Genomic DNA, 17279 nt, shown 5'->3' with positions numbered 1-17279 from the left:
CCCCGTCGGGTGGGCGCAACCGGCGGGCCCCGCGGGTGACCGGGACGGCGAGGTAATGCCCGGCTCGGGGGCAGCGCCCCTCGGGGTCAGCCTGGGGGCCCTCCGCGCCCACCAAGTCTTGCGGGTTCCCTCTCGGGGGCTTTGCGACTCCAGACTGCTTGCGGGGTTTGAGGAAATTCGGTAAATGGTATCAGCGGGCACCTCACGTTGGCTACCCTGTCTTTATGAAAAGCGTACCTTATCTGCTGGTTTCTTTGGTGTTCTAAGAGCAGAAAGCTGAGTGGAGTTTAGGGTGTGAATAGCATTAAATAGAAAAGGGAATGGCTTAAGTGTGAGTAGCTTGAATTTTGTTGCGGTTCTCCTTAACGCTGCTTACTGAGGTAAGTAAGATATCAATAATAGGAACTACCATTCAGAACCAAGTGCACAGCAAAGCTCCAGCACTGCAGATGTTTTATTACTGGGCTTATTATCAAATGTGCAAACAGTCAGTAGTCCAGTGTTGCTCTCTGCACATAGGTGTGACAAGTTTTACAGCTATTGGATTTGGCTTTCAGTTTTAAGCGGATCAGGAGAGCACAGTACTTCATGCGATGTCCTGGTATCACTATCAGCTTTACGGTGTAATCTTGTTTGGAAATTGATCCAACTCATCTTGAAATCTGGTCTCGAGCAAAGTAAGGGCTGTGGGCCTTAAACCTTCCACTGCACCTTCTTACCATGTCTTGTGGCTATACTGCTGCATTTCTTACTTTTGTGATGTGAAAAATTGATGTGGAAACAGTAAGATGAGGAGAACATAAATGCTAAATGCTTTTGATGGTACAACACTTGATAAATCTTCTGCTCCTTTATACTCTTTCATTAAGTGCCAACTTGTTTCTATCAGGAGTTCATAGTGTTTTCATATTGGGATGAATGGATGTTGCATCTTAATATTGTTGAGTTTTTTCTTCTAAATTTCAAGTAGAAACAGAACTGCAGGAAAACCACTGCATATTTGTTAATAGCAAATGAAAACCAACGTATTTTTAGCTCTTGTGGAGTATGATGAAAAACCCTTTGTTATTAACCTTTCCAGAGTTACTGGGTCAATAGAGTAGTTTGAAATTACACTAGGCATGTAAGCAATACCTTGCTGAAAAATGTTAGTTTCAAATATTTGGTAATATTTATTTACCTAAAGACTACATTGAAAAGCTGTAAGAGTGAAGTTCTGATCATATGTAGTTAACTTAATGGTTAAGACAGTAATTTTGAGTAAGCAAGGGAAATACTAATGGTGAAGAACCAACCTGTACACAGTACTGTTTTTTCTGAATTACAAAGTAGTTACACTAAACCTCCTCCCCACCCAGCCTCCCATTAACTCAAACCCTGTATCAGCTGACAGAACAGTAATCAATGACTATGCAGTTTGGGTGATAAAGTGTCTGCTCATGCATAATCCACGAAGTTCTGTATCTTGATCAGACTTTGCTGTACAGCTACAAGAAGATACTTGGAAAAAAACCCCACAGTGTATTTGAAGCTGCCTGGCTTACTGACTTTGGCCTCTGTCAAAGAAATTTGTAATCAGAAGCTTATTGTGCTTGTTTTAAGTCAACAAGCACAATGCAACAAACCATTTAGGTTCAGCAACGCACATAATTTTTCTTGTAAATGGAAAGAATATCTGGTAAACAACAGCTAATTTTCATGTTAAACAGGATACAGTTGAAAACAACCTAGAGATATGAGAAAATAACCTACAGATATGATAAAGTGTTTATAGCTGAACTGTTTTTCCGTCACATGTGAAATGCTATATTTACAGCTGGTCCTTGAATTGAATTAAAATATGACGCTCTTAATTGCTGAAGTAAAACATGAAATTATTCTGCACTTGGTAGTTAATATACTTAAACAGCATCTTGATAAGCATATATGAAATCAGACTTGCAAAAACTTGAGTGTCTGTGACACCAACCACAGAGGCTTAATGATTAATTTCTTCTCTGCCTTTCTTCATCTCTAAAACTATCATTGGTTTCTCCTTTGTGGACCTCATGGTTCTGCATTTGCTGAAAGTCAGATCATACGCTTTCCATGCAAGTACCTTTTTTAAAAATTAGTTCCCTCCACAGGCTCCTTAGGAGAAAGATTAGTCTTCTAATGCATTTCTTTCAAGGGATGGTTGGAAGGTTTGTTTAATTCCATAATCTGTACTAAAATGAACACCTGTCAAATGCTGAAGCATTACTTATCTAATAAAATCTTCTGGTACTAAGGAAACAAAGCAAAGCATGGTTTTCTCTTGTCCAAGAGATTATGTCAATGTCTTTGAAACTCAGAGGTATTAGTACAGTCACTGCAGATGAATAAAATGTAGCATCATGAGAATTGCTGTATTTTATCAAAAGGATGAAGTAGGTGTGATTGATGCTCAGTGGTTTTGCCATTTTTCTGAAGAGAATTGTACTTAACCTGGATTTCAGCTTCCTTCATTAATTAAACCAACTGAATTTTTTTTCCTTACATGGTCCAAGAGAAGACTTGGTTGCTACAAATGAGATAATGTAATAACAAAGTTTTGTCCCTGGGGGTAGAATCTGGAATTGGACACTGTGCAGTGCTTCTCAGCGGCTTTAAATTGGTAGATACTAAATTGATTGTTTTATTCTTTAAATGGTAAGCTTTTAGAAAATTTAGCCGAACACCCATTGTCTCTGGTACTTTAAACTACGTGAAAAAGGTATAAAGTTTGGTTTGTATTTTGTATCTTCTTGGTCAGTGGAGGCAAAGGGAGAAATATGTGGAGAATCAAGAATAGTGAATATTCAGGATAGTAATTGAAATTGGAGGTGTTGATAGAGTAACATTAAAAAGTATGCAGGATTTATATGCTGCTGCATTAGAACAGGTCATCAGAAAACAACTGGAATCAATTGTGATACAATGCACTGCAGCTTGTGTACATGAAGATTTTAGTTTGGATTAAAAATGCACTTACAAACTGTATCATCTGGTCACCCCCTTTGATTTGTGTTGCGTAGCTGTCCCAGAGCATGCAAGCTGGATTCCTTTTGGGTTCAACTGGGCAGGAAGATAGGCCCTAGGAGCACATCAAATATGTTCCAAGAGCTGTGGAGTCCCTAGGACAGAATTAAAGCTGGTCTGAAGTAAGCACTTGAAATCCGGATGATAGAGGCAGGTTTCACTCAGTAAATTCTGCTCTTACTTGTCCTGCATTCTGTTTTTATACATGTAGCTCTGTGGGTACTAGTCAGAGGAAGTTTTATTAACTTCAGTTCTGGGGAGAATAAATAGAAAAGAAAGAGGTTGAGGGGGAGAAATTTGAGACCATTGAACCTTCTGTTTCTAAATCTTTGAAGATGAAAGTATATTTTTTCTGATATATGTATTTCAATATACTCACCATTTACACCCCAAAGTGAGAACAGTGTACTTAATTTTTTAAAAAGTTGTTATTTTGTTATTATGGTGGACTTTTTTTCAATTTTTTTCTCCTGAAGTTCAAGTTTCTTACCATCGGCAATGCAGATAGAGTTGCGAAAATCTAAGGCATGTTCAGTCAATCTGTAATGCATGTGAAATAAAGGTGGACATAAATGTATTATATAATTGGATCACTTTTGTTGACCATTAGGTTTCTGTAGTAACATCAAATTATGCTATGCTATAAATCTTCATTTTATTTTTAGATATTTTCTTAAATAAAACTAAAATAAGCGACGGCAGGTTTTTACAGATATTAAAATAATTATTTAAATATTTGAAATGAAGCCATTTGGCCTTTTTCCCCCTTTTCTGTTCAATGTAATATAAATTGACATTTTTTTGAGTTTGTTACTTTTGCCAGTCTTGGAGTATAAACCACTTCACTGTCAAATTGGAGATGTATGTCAGAAGTTTGTGGCTTCTGGGAAAATATCATTCAGTGTTGCAAATACTGGTGACTCAGAAGAAATGGCTGAAGCATTTAGAGACTGACACTTATGTTTGGAATTGTTTTGGTATTTAGACCTCCTCATGAAATAGCTGAACAACCAGCAACTGAAAAGCCAATCAGCTGTGATGATAGGAAGCCTTTCAGTGTGTGTGAAATTGTGCGAAGTTTGGAATTTTGTGAAGGAAAAAAGCTCAAATGTGAGAGCCTGCAGACTATCACAAGGACAAGCTCTCAACTGTGAACACAGTGTGAATTGGGAACTACTGCCTCTGGAAGTGTACAAACAGAGCTGCAGTGAGGATATTGCTTCTCTGAGCTGACCCAAAAACCTCTCTTCTATGCTTAGCAGATTTCATTGTTGCACTTTAAAATTGTGTTGGCAGCAGTCAATCTGGCAATAATGAAACAAGTTTTAACTTTAGAGCTTCTTGGGACAGGAGTGAAGGCTTCAGAGCTGGTGGTTGCGCTGGTCAGTGGTCTCCACTGCCCTTTCTGTGTAGATAAAACATATGCAATTTTAGGCCACAAAAATGTATAATACGCAGATGTTAAAAACAAAACCAAAATGCAACTTTTATTTTAAATGTTTGGGCCTACTTTATACTGTTAATACTTAAGTAGAAATATTGAACAGGTAGAAACTTTTAGTGAATAATATTTCTGTTGACAAGTTTGGTGTCAAAAACACTTTCTGTGTCTGCTTAAAATAGTTAAATGGAGAACAGAGTGAAATTACCTTCTGCTTCTCTTCACAGGCTGAAGAACAATGGCTTACTTCAGCAACCTGACTATTGGCATTGCTGTGGCCAGTTTTACTGTATTTCAGCTCCTGTTCCATGTTTTAAGTTCTTGGGTGTCAACACGAATAACACCTGGTTTTAACAATCTCAGCCAAAAAAGGAAGATCGAATGGAATTCAAGGTAGGATGTTCAAAACAACAGCAGCTACTGACCTACCTGAAATCATGGACACCTGAACCATCTGTGTGTGTATGTGTAAGACTGAAGAAAGCCCTATTAGTTAAATGTCTGTTAAGATCGGATGGCTGGCTCCAGGCACTGAACAAATTATGCATGTGAAAGGTTGAGGCCCTTTCATGGAAACACAGCATTACAAACACTTGTACATTAAATGCTTTTTTAGACAGTGATGCCCAAGTGAAGGTGAGTAAAAAAAGAAAACAGTGACTGGTGAGAGGTAATAAGGTGAAGGGATGCTCTGTGATGCTTCTAGTAAAAAGAGATATAAAATTCATATAAAATTCCTTTTCAAACATATATGAAAATCAAAATTATTGCAATTTATTCTAAATCCCAGTGTATCTCTGGTCATGCTTTTGGGAGCAAAACAATTTGCTCTCTGTTCTCTTGGTGTTACTACACTATAAACTGCTTTATATAAGTTAATGTTTTCCAAGGAATTTAATGAAGCTTTGGGTGCAGTATTGAAGAGAGTCAGGTACATGTGTGTGGTGTTGGGGAACGAGACTGCAAGAGGAAGAGGAGGGGGAAGCTGTAGCAGACACAGGGTGCACGTGCAGGAAGGAGTTGTGGAAACTCAGTCCAAAAACATTCCTCACTCCCTTTGTGTTTCTGCACTTCCATCAGTGGGATGGATCTACCTGCATTACACTTGTCTCTTCAGATACAGGACTTTTAGAAACTTGTTTGACCCAGTGAATCTTTTAAGCCGTAAAGGAAGCCTAAGATAGTAATTGAAAATGGGATGATGAATGAGGTTTTATTTGCAACATACTACTCTGAAAGGGTCTGTATAGTACACAAGGTTCTCCAGTTGGAATTAATTGGTACAGTATGACTTTGAGTAGCCTATTACAGCCTTAAAATATTTTTTCAGGTGTTCCCCTAATTTAAAGCGATTCTTCCTCAGTGCTGTTTAGTATCTGGTGGATACTTCTAAAGTGGTTTCCATTGTTCTAGGCAGCATTAACAACTCAAATAGCCTTGCCCTTCCATTTGGCAAATGTCCACTTGCAGTGTTCTTAAAGGCACCATTTTGATTTCAGTTCCATCTTTGAATAATTACCTATCTGCCAGAACAACTGTGTAGGATGCCAGTTCACAGTATCACTGCAGCTTAGGTTTATCTCTCTGTTACAATTAACAATAGAGGCAGACAGGGAAAGTAAACTAAACTGTTTCCATTTGAAGCTGAACTATTGTCTGTAAGCCACATCAAATGGCCCTTGAATTGCGTAATAGGCTTTATGAGAACTTACCCCATGCCTGGTAGCGCTATGCTGGTGTAGTGCTTTGCATAATAACATGAATTGTTTTACACATCACAAGTGTGCTGGAAATAAGCTGCTCCATAATCTCTGGGCTACTTTCTAGTAAGGTGTTTAACTGCTCAACTTGATACAGTACCCCAGACTATGTCCTTTTTTTACCTCTTTGCACATTTTTTTTCCTTGGGGTTAATAGCAGGATGTGGATGTTAGGACACAGATGGGTCGTGATCCCAGGCTTCATCCAGTTCTGGAGTTAGAAGGCATGAAACACAAAGCATGGTTCATCAACATCTTGTGGATGTTATAACTGAGGAGGGCATGAAGGGAAAGAAAGGCTAGCTGTGCTTGTGTTACTTCAGCTCTGCTAACCAAACACAGTGCTCTGTCAAACTGCCCTGTCACTCCAGTATTTCACCAAAATGAAGAGATACCTCAAGGAGTACCTTGCAAGTTCAGAGAATGTAGACGAGTATGTATTTATTCTGCAGACCTCTGCAGGTGGAGACAGTTACTATGTCCCAGTAAAATCCTTTGGTTTAATTTAAATTATTTAAAAGTAGATGGTTGCTATTTTGTCCTATATTGAACTGGTGCAGGGAGTGCACACACAAATGATTCTGTTGGCAGTGCTAAGGAAACTGGCACAGAGGATGGTTATGCATTTTTATCAGCTCAGCTGGGTCTGGAAGAGGGCATCTGCCTGAAATGAGCTGTAGCATTGAAAATACATTGTTACAGTTTGGAGGGCTTTGTAATCAAGCATTTGAGCTGCAGCTCTTGACTGTATTTTCCATGCTGTCAGTTTGTTCATTCTGACCTTCCAAGAATTATGAACCAATAAAGTAATTGCTTCTGGCATCTAAAGTATGCAGACATTCAAAGTGAGTTAAAAGCTATATTTTGTCCCAACTCTTCAAGTTGTTGTGCATATATTCCTGTCATCTCTCCTATAATACATGCTTGTGCTGCTATTAATTAGTTTTTAAAAAAATATGTATACTCAATAATAAAGGAGCAAATCTGCAGCTTAGCAGTGCAACTTTTTTTGTTTGCAGATAATGAGGGGTTAAAGGATGTAAACTTTGACAAAAATTTCAAGGAAATGTACAGAGCTTGATAGCTTGACCTAGATTCCATATTAAATGGACTGTTGTACTATTTCCCTTCTGCCTTGTCTTCTACGGAGAAGCTTCAAAGTCCAGAGTTAAGGAGGAAATCTGTTGCTTTTTCTTTTCTTTTTTTTTTTTATTTTTATTTCACCCCCTTCAAGTGCTCTACTTGTGTATAGCTTGTATTCTAAACACTAAGGTTCAGATAAACAGCCTCTTCAGAGACAAATTGCAACTGTAAACTAATGAGCTATATTTTAGGACAAATTTTCCTTCTTGCAGCATTATCTTCTCCTCAAGTTCAAAAATTCCAGGTATTTCTCAGACACTAGTATTGCATGCTCTACTTTGTTTTCAAGAAGAAAGAAAAGTTCCTATCCTTTTAAATCCTGTGTTGCGAAAGTAGACCTTTTAATTAAACTATTAATTATCATTAAAATTCTGATAATTAAATTTTCTGTCTTTGTTAAAAGAAGAGAGAGCAGGAGGGCAGCCTGTGCTATAATGGTTATTAATTTTTCTCACCCAGCTTTTGACTACTCATATTATACTAATCATTCATTTTCTAGAACACTGTTGAAAATGCTGCTGAAAATAGCACAGGGACACTCTTGAAAAAAATTGTAAATACAGTCTCCTTTATGAAAAGTTACAGAATCTTCCATATTGCCAATAGATAACAATATAAATGGAGTAGGGATTATAACTTTCTCTTTCTTTGCAAAGTCTTCTGTAGGAAGTAAGATGTTTTCTTCAAATCTTGCATGGTAGAGCTTAGACTCCTGAGAGTGTCTTAAGGACATTTAAATTATTAATGACTTCCAAATACATGTATTCAATATGTACAAAGACAAGAATACAGCGTCTGTACATTTGTGTGTATATTGTTGGTGCTGTGAATATGGTGTGAAGTGTTTCCAATCACACAGCATTGAACTTAGTTCTCATCTTTCAAACAGTATCTGTGATTCAGTATGGATATTTTTTCACATCATTTTTTTTCTTTCTAGTTACACTTGGAAAGTGGGAAAGCAGACAGTAGTTACACAGTATTAGATGCAGCTTATAGCAGTGTTAAATCCATGGCTAGAGGAGGAAGGTTACACATTTTGGACTCATGCCTGTTGCATTGTTCTACCTTCCAAGAATACATGTGGACTCAATAGGGCAGGAGTGGCCCTGGCCTGTGTGCTGGCAGAAACCCTGCTGGGGCTTCTGTAAATAGATATTTCTCTATAAGTAAATGCTTGTTAACATGCAGAGTCTATCTACACTGTGCATGCAGCCTGTATACTGGAGACTGTTGTCTTCAGGGGAAAAAAGTGTCCAATACCCAGGTAGGGACAAGGCAACCTTGATTACTGTGAGTTTGATTTTGTACTTCTCTTGTCTGATACAAAGCTGTGAGCTACTAATTGATACAAACCTGTAGCTCTTATACCTCAGGTACTCAGCTACAACCTTTTGTTATACAAGTTTTCTCTTTGAAAACCAGAATCTACTTCAAATGCACTAGAAATTCTATCTGAAATTTAGGGTTTTTCATTTAATGCCACTTTCCAAACCCAAACTAGATTTATTATGGGTCTTTTAATTTGGTGCCTGAAAGGAGAAACCTGCTGTTGCAGGACTCTTGGGCTAATCTGAGTATGAAAAGCATACAAATTTTGCAGCAAATAGGACAATACAGAAAACATTTGTTAGAGAACTAGATGTCATACTGTATTTAAGGATTCATTAATATATGGAATAATTAGAGGAAAATTTGGATCTCAGTTTATTATATCTTAATATTTTATATTAAGATATAATAGACTCTATTTTGTATCTAATATCACGAGTCCCACCCCATTTTAAGAGTCCTTCTTTTTGACTGTTTTTTCTCACCTGTCATTGTGTAAGTGATCAGATGTAGCATAGAGAACAGAAGATTGTCTTCCACAGAAGTATCTGGGTACAGTTGAGAATGCCTTTGGAAACATCCTGCCTTAAGCAGGGTGAGTTGTGAATGGCAGTACCTCCTTGTGACTGTGATCTCTTTTTCAGGACAGTGTCCACATTCCACGCCTTGGTGGTTGGAGGGTTTTGCCTATATATTTTATTGTACGATGATGCTGTTAATGCTGACCGTATCTGGTAAGGCATGTTACATATATGTTGTGTTTACACAGTAAAAATAACATAATTGAGAAGAAAAAAAAATCCTGCAATGTATCAAGTACTGAATGATTGTTTCATTTTCCATTAAAATATGCAGTTGTGATGTGTTCATTTTTATGTCTGTACTATGTGAAAATTTGATAATTATTTTGTGAGTATTAATGTCTTCAGTGTGTCTCTGTGAAGTGGAATAGATAAAATACAAGCAATTGATTTGAAATAGCATATAAAATTGCTAAAGAGTAAACTGTAACTAAGTCAGTATGACTGAAACTCTGCTATTTACAGTAATCATTTAAAAGTGAAATTGAAAAGCTGTAGCAGATCTGGATAGTGCCTATCTGTGTGAAAGTTCTCCATTGAACCCTGCAAAGGGTTTGGGCTCAGTGCAGAAAAAATGTGGTGTTACTGTCAGGTAATGCCTGAAAATAGATACAGTAGACCATAACAAAGACTGGAGCAGTAAGCTGGACAGTAAGCTCCAGAGAAGCATCAGTGTTGTGTATGTATACATTTTTTGATGGTCTAGGACTTCTCATAAAACTTTTCCTTTTTTTCTGTATGTATTAGAGACTAGCTAACATAGATGGTGTAGAAATTGTTTTTGTGGTGGTGAGGATCACACGGTAGAAAATGTGGAGGTGGTAGAGATCAGATAAGGAGAGGGAGAAGATGTAAATAAGTGGATTAAGTTGTAGCTTCATAGGAGAACAAGCTCTTTCCTATTACTGTTCACAGTCATTACAGTTTTTCAAGTTTGGTGTTTGATTAGCATTTTATATGACTCTATCTGCAAAGAAGTTGGAAAAAAGTCAGTCATGTGGGCTTTCATTTGTTCTATCTGCTTGTGCATGTTTGCCACACATACCTCCTTAGCAATCACCAGAGAGCTCTTCCCATTTGCTTATTCAAGTCACTCCCTGTTTGTCATTCCACACTCTTGCTTGCATCAAAACTGGCCTGCAAACATCAGGGCCCATTAATTCCACTGCACTTTCTATTCAAGGAGATCGATCAAGAAATCTGGAAGATTTTAGACTAAATTCTGAGTTTTCCATTTATTGAGGTTAATTTGGGATTCTAACATGGACTCCTCTTGAAGGGGTGTGACAGATGGACAGTGCAGCCATATATGCTGTTGAAGTGTTGGTTTAGAAAGCCTAGAGAAGGTTTGTTGCAAAGTGACCATTCTCTGGGGGAAAAAAAGAAGGAAAGTGAACCATTCCCTGTCCCATCCAGTTAAGTCATGTCTACCATTATCACGGAACCAATTTCATATACTCAGTCCTTTGCATGTTCTCTGGAGAATATGAAGGCTCTTGAGCACAGGCTTAATCTTGGTGGTGATGTGCTGAACTGTGTTGGGACCACTTAAAAGTTTAGTTATGATGCTGCTGCAGCTGGGAGCTCTAACATGAGGGCTCTATGTAAAGAGTTTCTGCTAACGTTATGAGAACACATCTGTTTATGCTCTATGTCTAAACCTAAAGAAGCACTCAGCCCACAACCTATGTAGCTCATGAAATCAGGTTTTGAAACCATGGAAAAATGTTCCTATTTCAAGCAGTAGTTAAAAGAGCCTCTGTGGCCAGTCTTAATAGATGGAGTAAGCTCCAAACTCTCCTGGTAATGATTTTTCTTCACCTAGCAGCAGAATTCTGGTTTTGTGAGTCCTATTTTCCTGTAAACTATCCTCTCACTGAGGGAAACAGTTAGTTTTAGACACTAAGAAAGCCTTAAAATTTAGTGATCAGATTGTAATAATACAGGAAATCTCTTCTACCGCTCAATTCCAACAGGATTAAGAAAAAATAGTTAAGTAATAGCATTTTACTGTGTTCTGGCTGAGGCAGATTTTGTATTGGAGTTGGCTGTAAGCACAGTTAGGTTCCTTTTTTCTGGAAAGGTTTACAGCAAGGCTTACTTTCACAGCTTGTCTTGAGCAGTCCACGTTTTATGAATCTGTTGACCTGTCACTTGAAGCTCAATTCATATTTACACAAAACATAGCTAGATTAGTTGCACAATTTAATTAAAAAATTAAGTTCCAATCCTTATGCCAAGGAAAAAAGACTTGCTTACCAAACTCCTCAAAGTTGGAGTGCGCAGAGGACAGTGGAGGGAAGAACAAACATTGCTTGCTGTAATGTGGATGCTTCCCTTTCCTGAGCTGTATTCACAAGTTTGGGTTTGTTGAACATTCTGTAGAAACTGAAGTTGTGTGTGCTACCAAGAGCTTTGCCTGCTGAATGTTTGGCACCAAAAGGGAAGGGATAGAAGGTGTGGAAACTACTCTGAAAAGCATTTCTGCTCAAAGGTTCTTTGGCTCCAAAGAACTGGCAAATAATTCTTTTCCTGTGTCCTTCTACTCTGTTTATCCCTATAAATGAATATAAAAAGCACCAGCTGAGCAAGATATTTTTATCATCCTTACCAAAGTTTTAACACTGGCAGAAGACAAAAATGGAGACACAGAGTGTCAGTTAAAGGGCTAAGAGGCACTGACTGCACTGTTCTCTTTTATCCTCAGTTTCCTGAGAAGCCAGCTCAGAGTGCTTGCTGGGTGTCAGTTCAAGTCTCTAGCAAGGCTCTTGGGGCAGTCTCTATGCCAAGGCAGGGGTTGATCGTGATGAGGGTGGTTAGTAGATATCTTTTATCTGGGTGGGAAAAGAATCCACTTTTATGATTAGAACCCTTCTTAACTAGATTGCATAATACCTTACTGATGAGCCAAGGATAATGTGTTCTGATGGGCATTGTGTTTGAGATGTGTATGTCTTTTGTAAATTAGGCTGTAACTATGTATTTTTGGTATCTTTGCAGGGGTGACCCTTCAATTGTGAAGCTGAATATTGCTATTACCACAGGCTACCTCATTTCTGGTAATTATGCAACATGTATATAACATGCACAACCTGTTTATTTCTATTGAGTCACTATACCTGTATGTTTATACTGAGCCACTATGGAGAAGATGTGATATGTGCATACAATACAATTTCTACTGTGGCTTTTCAAATCACTAATGGATTTGTGGGTTGTGGTGAAATCACAGGATCTTGCTAGTGGATATGAAAGATGGACTATCTCCTCAAGCACTGAGGAAATGCCACTGTGTGGCTTTGTGATGGTTTGATGTGCAACCACCAGCTCCAGCTCAGTTTTGTCCCTTGGCCAATTGAGAAGGTGTTAGAGCAGTGCCCTTCACTCTCTTCACAGTGCCTACAACTCCTAACTCTTCTATCATTGAGTTTCTTCCTGTGACCTCAGAATGCTGGCAGAAGAATTTTAGTAACCCTCGATACAAGCTGAGGCAAATGATACCATAGGATCCTGCCTGCCCATCTTTTAGTCTCATTTAAGTCAAAATTTATTCATGTATAAAACATGGTAACTTAATATTATTTACTTGGTATGTTATTTATTCCTCCATATGTTTTATGTTCTTAGTTTTGCTGTCAACTAACACTGGCATGGGAATTTTGCTACAAAAAATGGATTGGAGCTTTCTTTTTTGTTGTGTGGGGATAATACTGGCTTATCAAAGCAAAAACTTGTGACTTGGACTATTTTCAGTGAAAACTTCTCATGTTAGGATGAAGTCTCTGGTTAGAGACTGGGCCATGGACTTGGTTATCTCACACTAGATTTCTCAGCCCAGTGGAAGTGATAATCTGGTGATCAGCATACTCAGTTAAACTGTGCAGTAGTTTAAGTGTCTGGTTTTTTTCATAGCTTCATCTGCCATGTTAAAATTAATCAGTATCTATTTTTGAATAATTATACATTAAAGTTTCATTATGAATTAATGAATGCCTTTGAACAGGCATCTCAACCTGGCCACTCATTCTCTCTCACTTCCCTATATAGTTGATGTTTAATTATTAATAGGAAGTGAAGCAGCTATGTCAGATGATGTAGAGCCCTGCCTGAGGATAGCGAATATAAAAGAGATCAAGGCACAGGGGTAAAGTCTTCGATTTGGAACCTTGGTCAATAATATTCCAGTCCAAAGTACTCATTTGCAGGAAGTAGGGACAGAAATTGCTTGTTCCAGTACAGAAAAGAAAATCTTCTGAATTCTCAGACCATCATGGGAGAAGAAAGTTTTTGTTGTTGTTGTTTGTCTTGCTTTGTTTTATGTTAAAGCTTTCTTTATAACACTAACTTGGGTCTGCCATGTCATTTTTGAAGTAACTGGAAAATTTGGATTAAATAAAACCAATATGATTCTTACTCCAAATGCCTCTTGCAAAATATTTTTGGTAAGTGGTTCCCTATTTACTGGTATAATTACTTTTTGATTCAGAGGTTCTCTATAGTAGCATTTGTTGCACGTATTTGTATGCTTGCTATGCCCCCTGGTGACCCTCCTGCCTTTTTTTTTTTGTCATTTGTTCCAGATTTTTGGGGTCATAAGTGTGAAAAGTCACTATGAGATTCAGGATCCACCTTTTCCTTCCAAAATACTTTGGCTAAGGTTATTGCATCTGTAGTTCCATTGATGTGGAAAGTAACCATTTGTGGAAATTGTTGGGAGAATACTTCTGCTTAATGGTTTGACTGAAGTAAAGTCTTTAGGATAAAAATGTTCTCTTCAGAGATCATTAATTCAGAGGGTTTCTACTGATGCCGTATCTTGGTATATCTCTAAAACTTAGAAAAACTCTTCTGAGGTCAATGGTTGTATAATAAATTGTTCTTTATAGTTATTTCTGCTCTCTTGTAGATCTGTTGCTTATTATTTACTACTGGAAAGCAATTGGTGACAAATTTTTTGTAATACATCACTTGGCAGCTCTGTATGCTTACTATTTTGTACTGGTAAGTGCTGTATTTTCTTGTAACATAAGCAGATGAGATTACAGACATGGCTTTTATAGACCTCATTTGCTTAATGTTGAAAAAAAATTAATGAGAGGCATATTTATACTTTGAATCATTATTTTTAAATGTTTTTATCGGTTATTTGTGGTAAGGGCATGCCTTTTCAATGTTACACTCCAACAAAAATGTGTAACTTCATTGAACTTAAAAACTTTTCTCAGTTTTTGCTGTAAAGAGACTTTGACAGAAGAGCTTTTCATATGGTTATAGAAAAGGGTTTTAAATAAAACCACAAGCTTGAATATTTGGAAAGTTAGAAGGAAATGGTTTCAAGTGCTTATGTTCTGCTTCTGTCTCCCAGGTAACAAGTGAGAGGATGAGGGGAAATGGCCACAGTTGTGCGAGGGAGGTTTAGTTTGGATAGTAGGAGAATTTCTACACTGAAAGGGTGGTCAGGCAAGTGTCCAGGGAAGTGGTGGAATCACCATCCTGGAAGTTTGAAAGGGGTGTGGATGTGGCACTTGGGGATATGCTTTAGTGGTGAACACAGTTAATTATTGGACTCAATCTTGAAGGTCTTTTCCAACCGTAATGATGTTTTCCCTGCCTACTGTGTGAATCCCAGGCTTATAATATTAAAAGTGTTGAGATGCCAGATTACTGTCAGATTTCCCATGTAATAGTTTAAAGGGGCTGAAGTACACTGACAAGTAAGTAAATACTCTGTTTCTGGTTGAAGATAATTACATCTATTAATATTATAATGGATGAAAGTGAATTAGAGCTGAATATTAGATAAATGAAAATACCACTACCAAGGCTAATCCCCGTTACAGAAAATTCATTAGTTGTTTCTGGAGGAAACAGAAAGCACAGTGCTAGTGTGAACTTCTTCTGAAGCGTTTATTACTATGTGGATATAGCTCTGCCCATGGATGTCAGTGTGTTGCTCCCAGTCTGTTGTCTTCAGAGAAAGTTACTCCTAAGTAAGTTATTTCCAAATTGACTTTTGAGGATAGGAAAGAATTTGGTTAAACACACAGATTTTCTGTTTGGTGTAGTGCAAACTGACATGAGAAGCTTGAAGTTGTGGGTATTTGCTTGCTTGATGGGGGAAGGAAGAATCATGACACACACTCCATAGGTTGATCAGGAAACCTATGGAAATTAAAACCCCCCAACCTTTTTATCTCTACATCTGCAAACTGCTGTTTACCCAGCCATTGTGTAAGTGGATACTGTTTCCAGCACAACCAACTGATAAGGCAGATCCAAGGCTGTGCTGTGTCACTTGGAGGAAAGGGCTCAGCTGGAGGGGTGTGGTGTGAATGTGGCACAGGGAGGAGCTGTGCCCGGCTTCCGACCCACGGGCACGGCAGGGACCTGGCAGAGCTGCTGGAAAGGGCCGCCCCTGCCCTCTGCAGGAGGGAAGAAAGGGCTTCACGTGCCCTTCCTGCTGTCACATAAGAGCTGAGAATTCGTCTTCGCTTTCGCGAAATATGGTCCTAAAACAATGCAGGGAGATTTTTCTTCAGGATACAGTGTTTCTCTTTGGGCTTGTTTAAACATCGAAAAGTCAAAAATACTTATAATTCTTTTAGACAGTAATACTATGATGATAATTAATAATCTATGACTACTTGTGCAGGTCTTCTCTAGTTAGCTTTCCATGGCCGTTTAACTGTAGGTCTTATAAAGATTTATTTGAAGTAAGAAGCTACTGATTGGAAATACCTGAAGGACAATTGCAGCTTTTGTGATAAACCTTCTTTTGAAAGTGCAAGAAAGGTGGCCTCAGCTGGCAAACTCAGTTTGATTGAAGAAGTTGAGATAATGTATCATTCTGTGTACACTTAGAGACTCGATGACAATTTCACATCTACATTGTTGATTCTTGTATGTCTGTTTTGTTTTGCTAACCAGAGCAAAGGTCTCCTGGCTTACTTTGGAAACTTCCGTCTGCTTGCAGAGTTCTCCACTCCTTTTGTCAATCAGCGGTAAGTGGTCAGGGAGTTTTTCCATAGTTCTTTTAAAATTCAATCTGCATTATTATTTCTGTCACTTAGGAAGTCTTTTTATAGTTGTTGTATGTCTGCTGAGAGGGAATTTATATATATTGAACTAAGGATTACTATATGAAAGTCTTTTTTGCTATGAAAACATTTTGCTGCTGTAGCTGCAACAGTGTAACTAATGTATTCATCCCTGACCTCCTTTTTAGGTTAGGCCAGGTTTTTTATGAAATGCCAGATTTTTATGAAAATGCCAAACAAAAAAGTTCACAAATAAAATATTGTTTACTAACTTTTGTATACTAATATAATTTTTATAATGAAGCCATCTTCAGTATGGATGTTTTTTCTTGGTATCGTGGACCAGGAAAAGAAGCAAGGTAATATTGTCATCAGGATCCTAGAATGGAATTGCATTGCCCTGTATAACTTGGAAGTCTATTTTCCAATATCCCACACATGTGGATCAATATTAATATATGCATATGAATGTCTAGAATAATATGAATGTATATTCTTTATTTGCTTTCAAAAATACTTCTGTATTTTGAGCACTTAAATATATCTTAAATAGTAAGTCTTCATACCTGTGATTAGAGAACAAAGGGGCAGAAGCTTTTCCTGCAGAGTCAGAGCCTGCCCTGGCTGCTGGTTCAAGTGTTTCTACCTGATTTGCTGCTGTATCAGACAAGGAGGGTGATAATGCCACACATTGCAGCAAGGGGAAAGCTGTCATTGGAGTTTCATGGTGCTGTGGGGAGGGTGGCCTCTCTCTTTACTCTGTAGCCACCGGGATGCAGCTGGGGATAGGAATTTGCCCAGAAAGGCTTCACCTCAGGTGAGGGGCTTTGGTACAGAGCAGTGCTGCAGTCTTCTCCTCTTCCTCCAATTTTTTGCAATGTAGGATGAGAACTTTCAGTGTATCAGATGCCTTTTTCTTACCCATGCTTTTTGGAGTGCATTCCTG

At 38.1% G+C, this 17279-nt stretch overlaps 1 protein-coding gene across 3 annotated transcripts in view; it reads left to right on the top strand.

Moving 5' to 3' along the window:
* Nucleotides 1-17279, top strand: part of TMEM56 (transmembrane protein 56) — a 34763-nt gene that overhangs the window by 8605 nt on the left and 8879 nt on the right. Inside the window, exons 1-6 of one of the 3 annotated variants that reach the window (XM_008630262.2) lie at nucleotides 2-52; nucleotides 4708-4873; nucleotides 9360-9449; nucleotides 12297-12355; nucleotides 14203-14297; nucleotides 16224-16297. In XM_008630262.2, coding sequence (XP_008628484.1) covers nucleotides 4719-4873; nucleotides 9360-9449; nucleotides 12297-12355; nucleotides 14203-14297; nucleotides 16224-16297 — 473 coding nt within the window. In that variant the 5' untranslated portion in view covers nucleotides 2-52; nucleotides 4708-4718. Of the gene's footprint in view, nucleotide 1; nucleotides 53-2864; nucleotides 3162-4707; nucleotides 4874-9359; nucleotides 9450-12296; nucleotides 12356-14202; nucleotides 14298-16223; nucleotides 16298-17279 lie in introns of those variants that run through there. The other 2 variants (XM_017729860.1, XM_017729858.1) reach the window with 2 other exon arrangements.

The sequence above is a fragment of the Corvus brachyrhynchos genome, unplaced genomic scaffold (genome assembly GCF_000691975.1).
Source record: "Corvus brachyrhynchos isolate BGI_N302 unplaced genomic scaffold, ASM69197v1 scaffold101, whole genome shotgun sequence".
In the NCBI taxonomy this organism is placed as follows: Eukaryota; Metazoa; Chordata; class Aves; order Passeriformes; family Corvidae; genus Corvus; species Corvus brachyrhynchos.
Note: the sequence above shows the minus strand (reverse complement) of the source record. Positions and strands in the feature narration are given on the sequence as shown.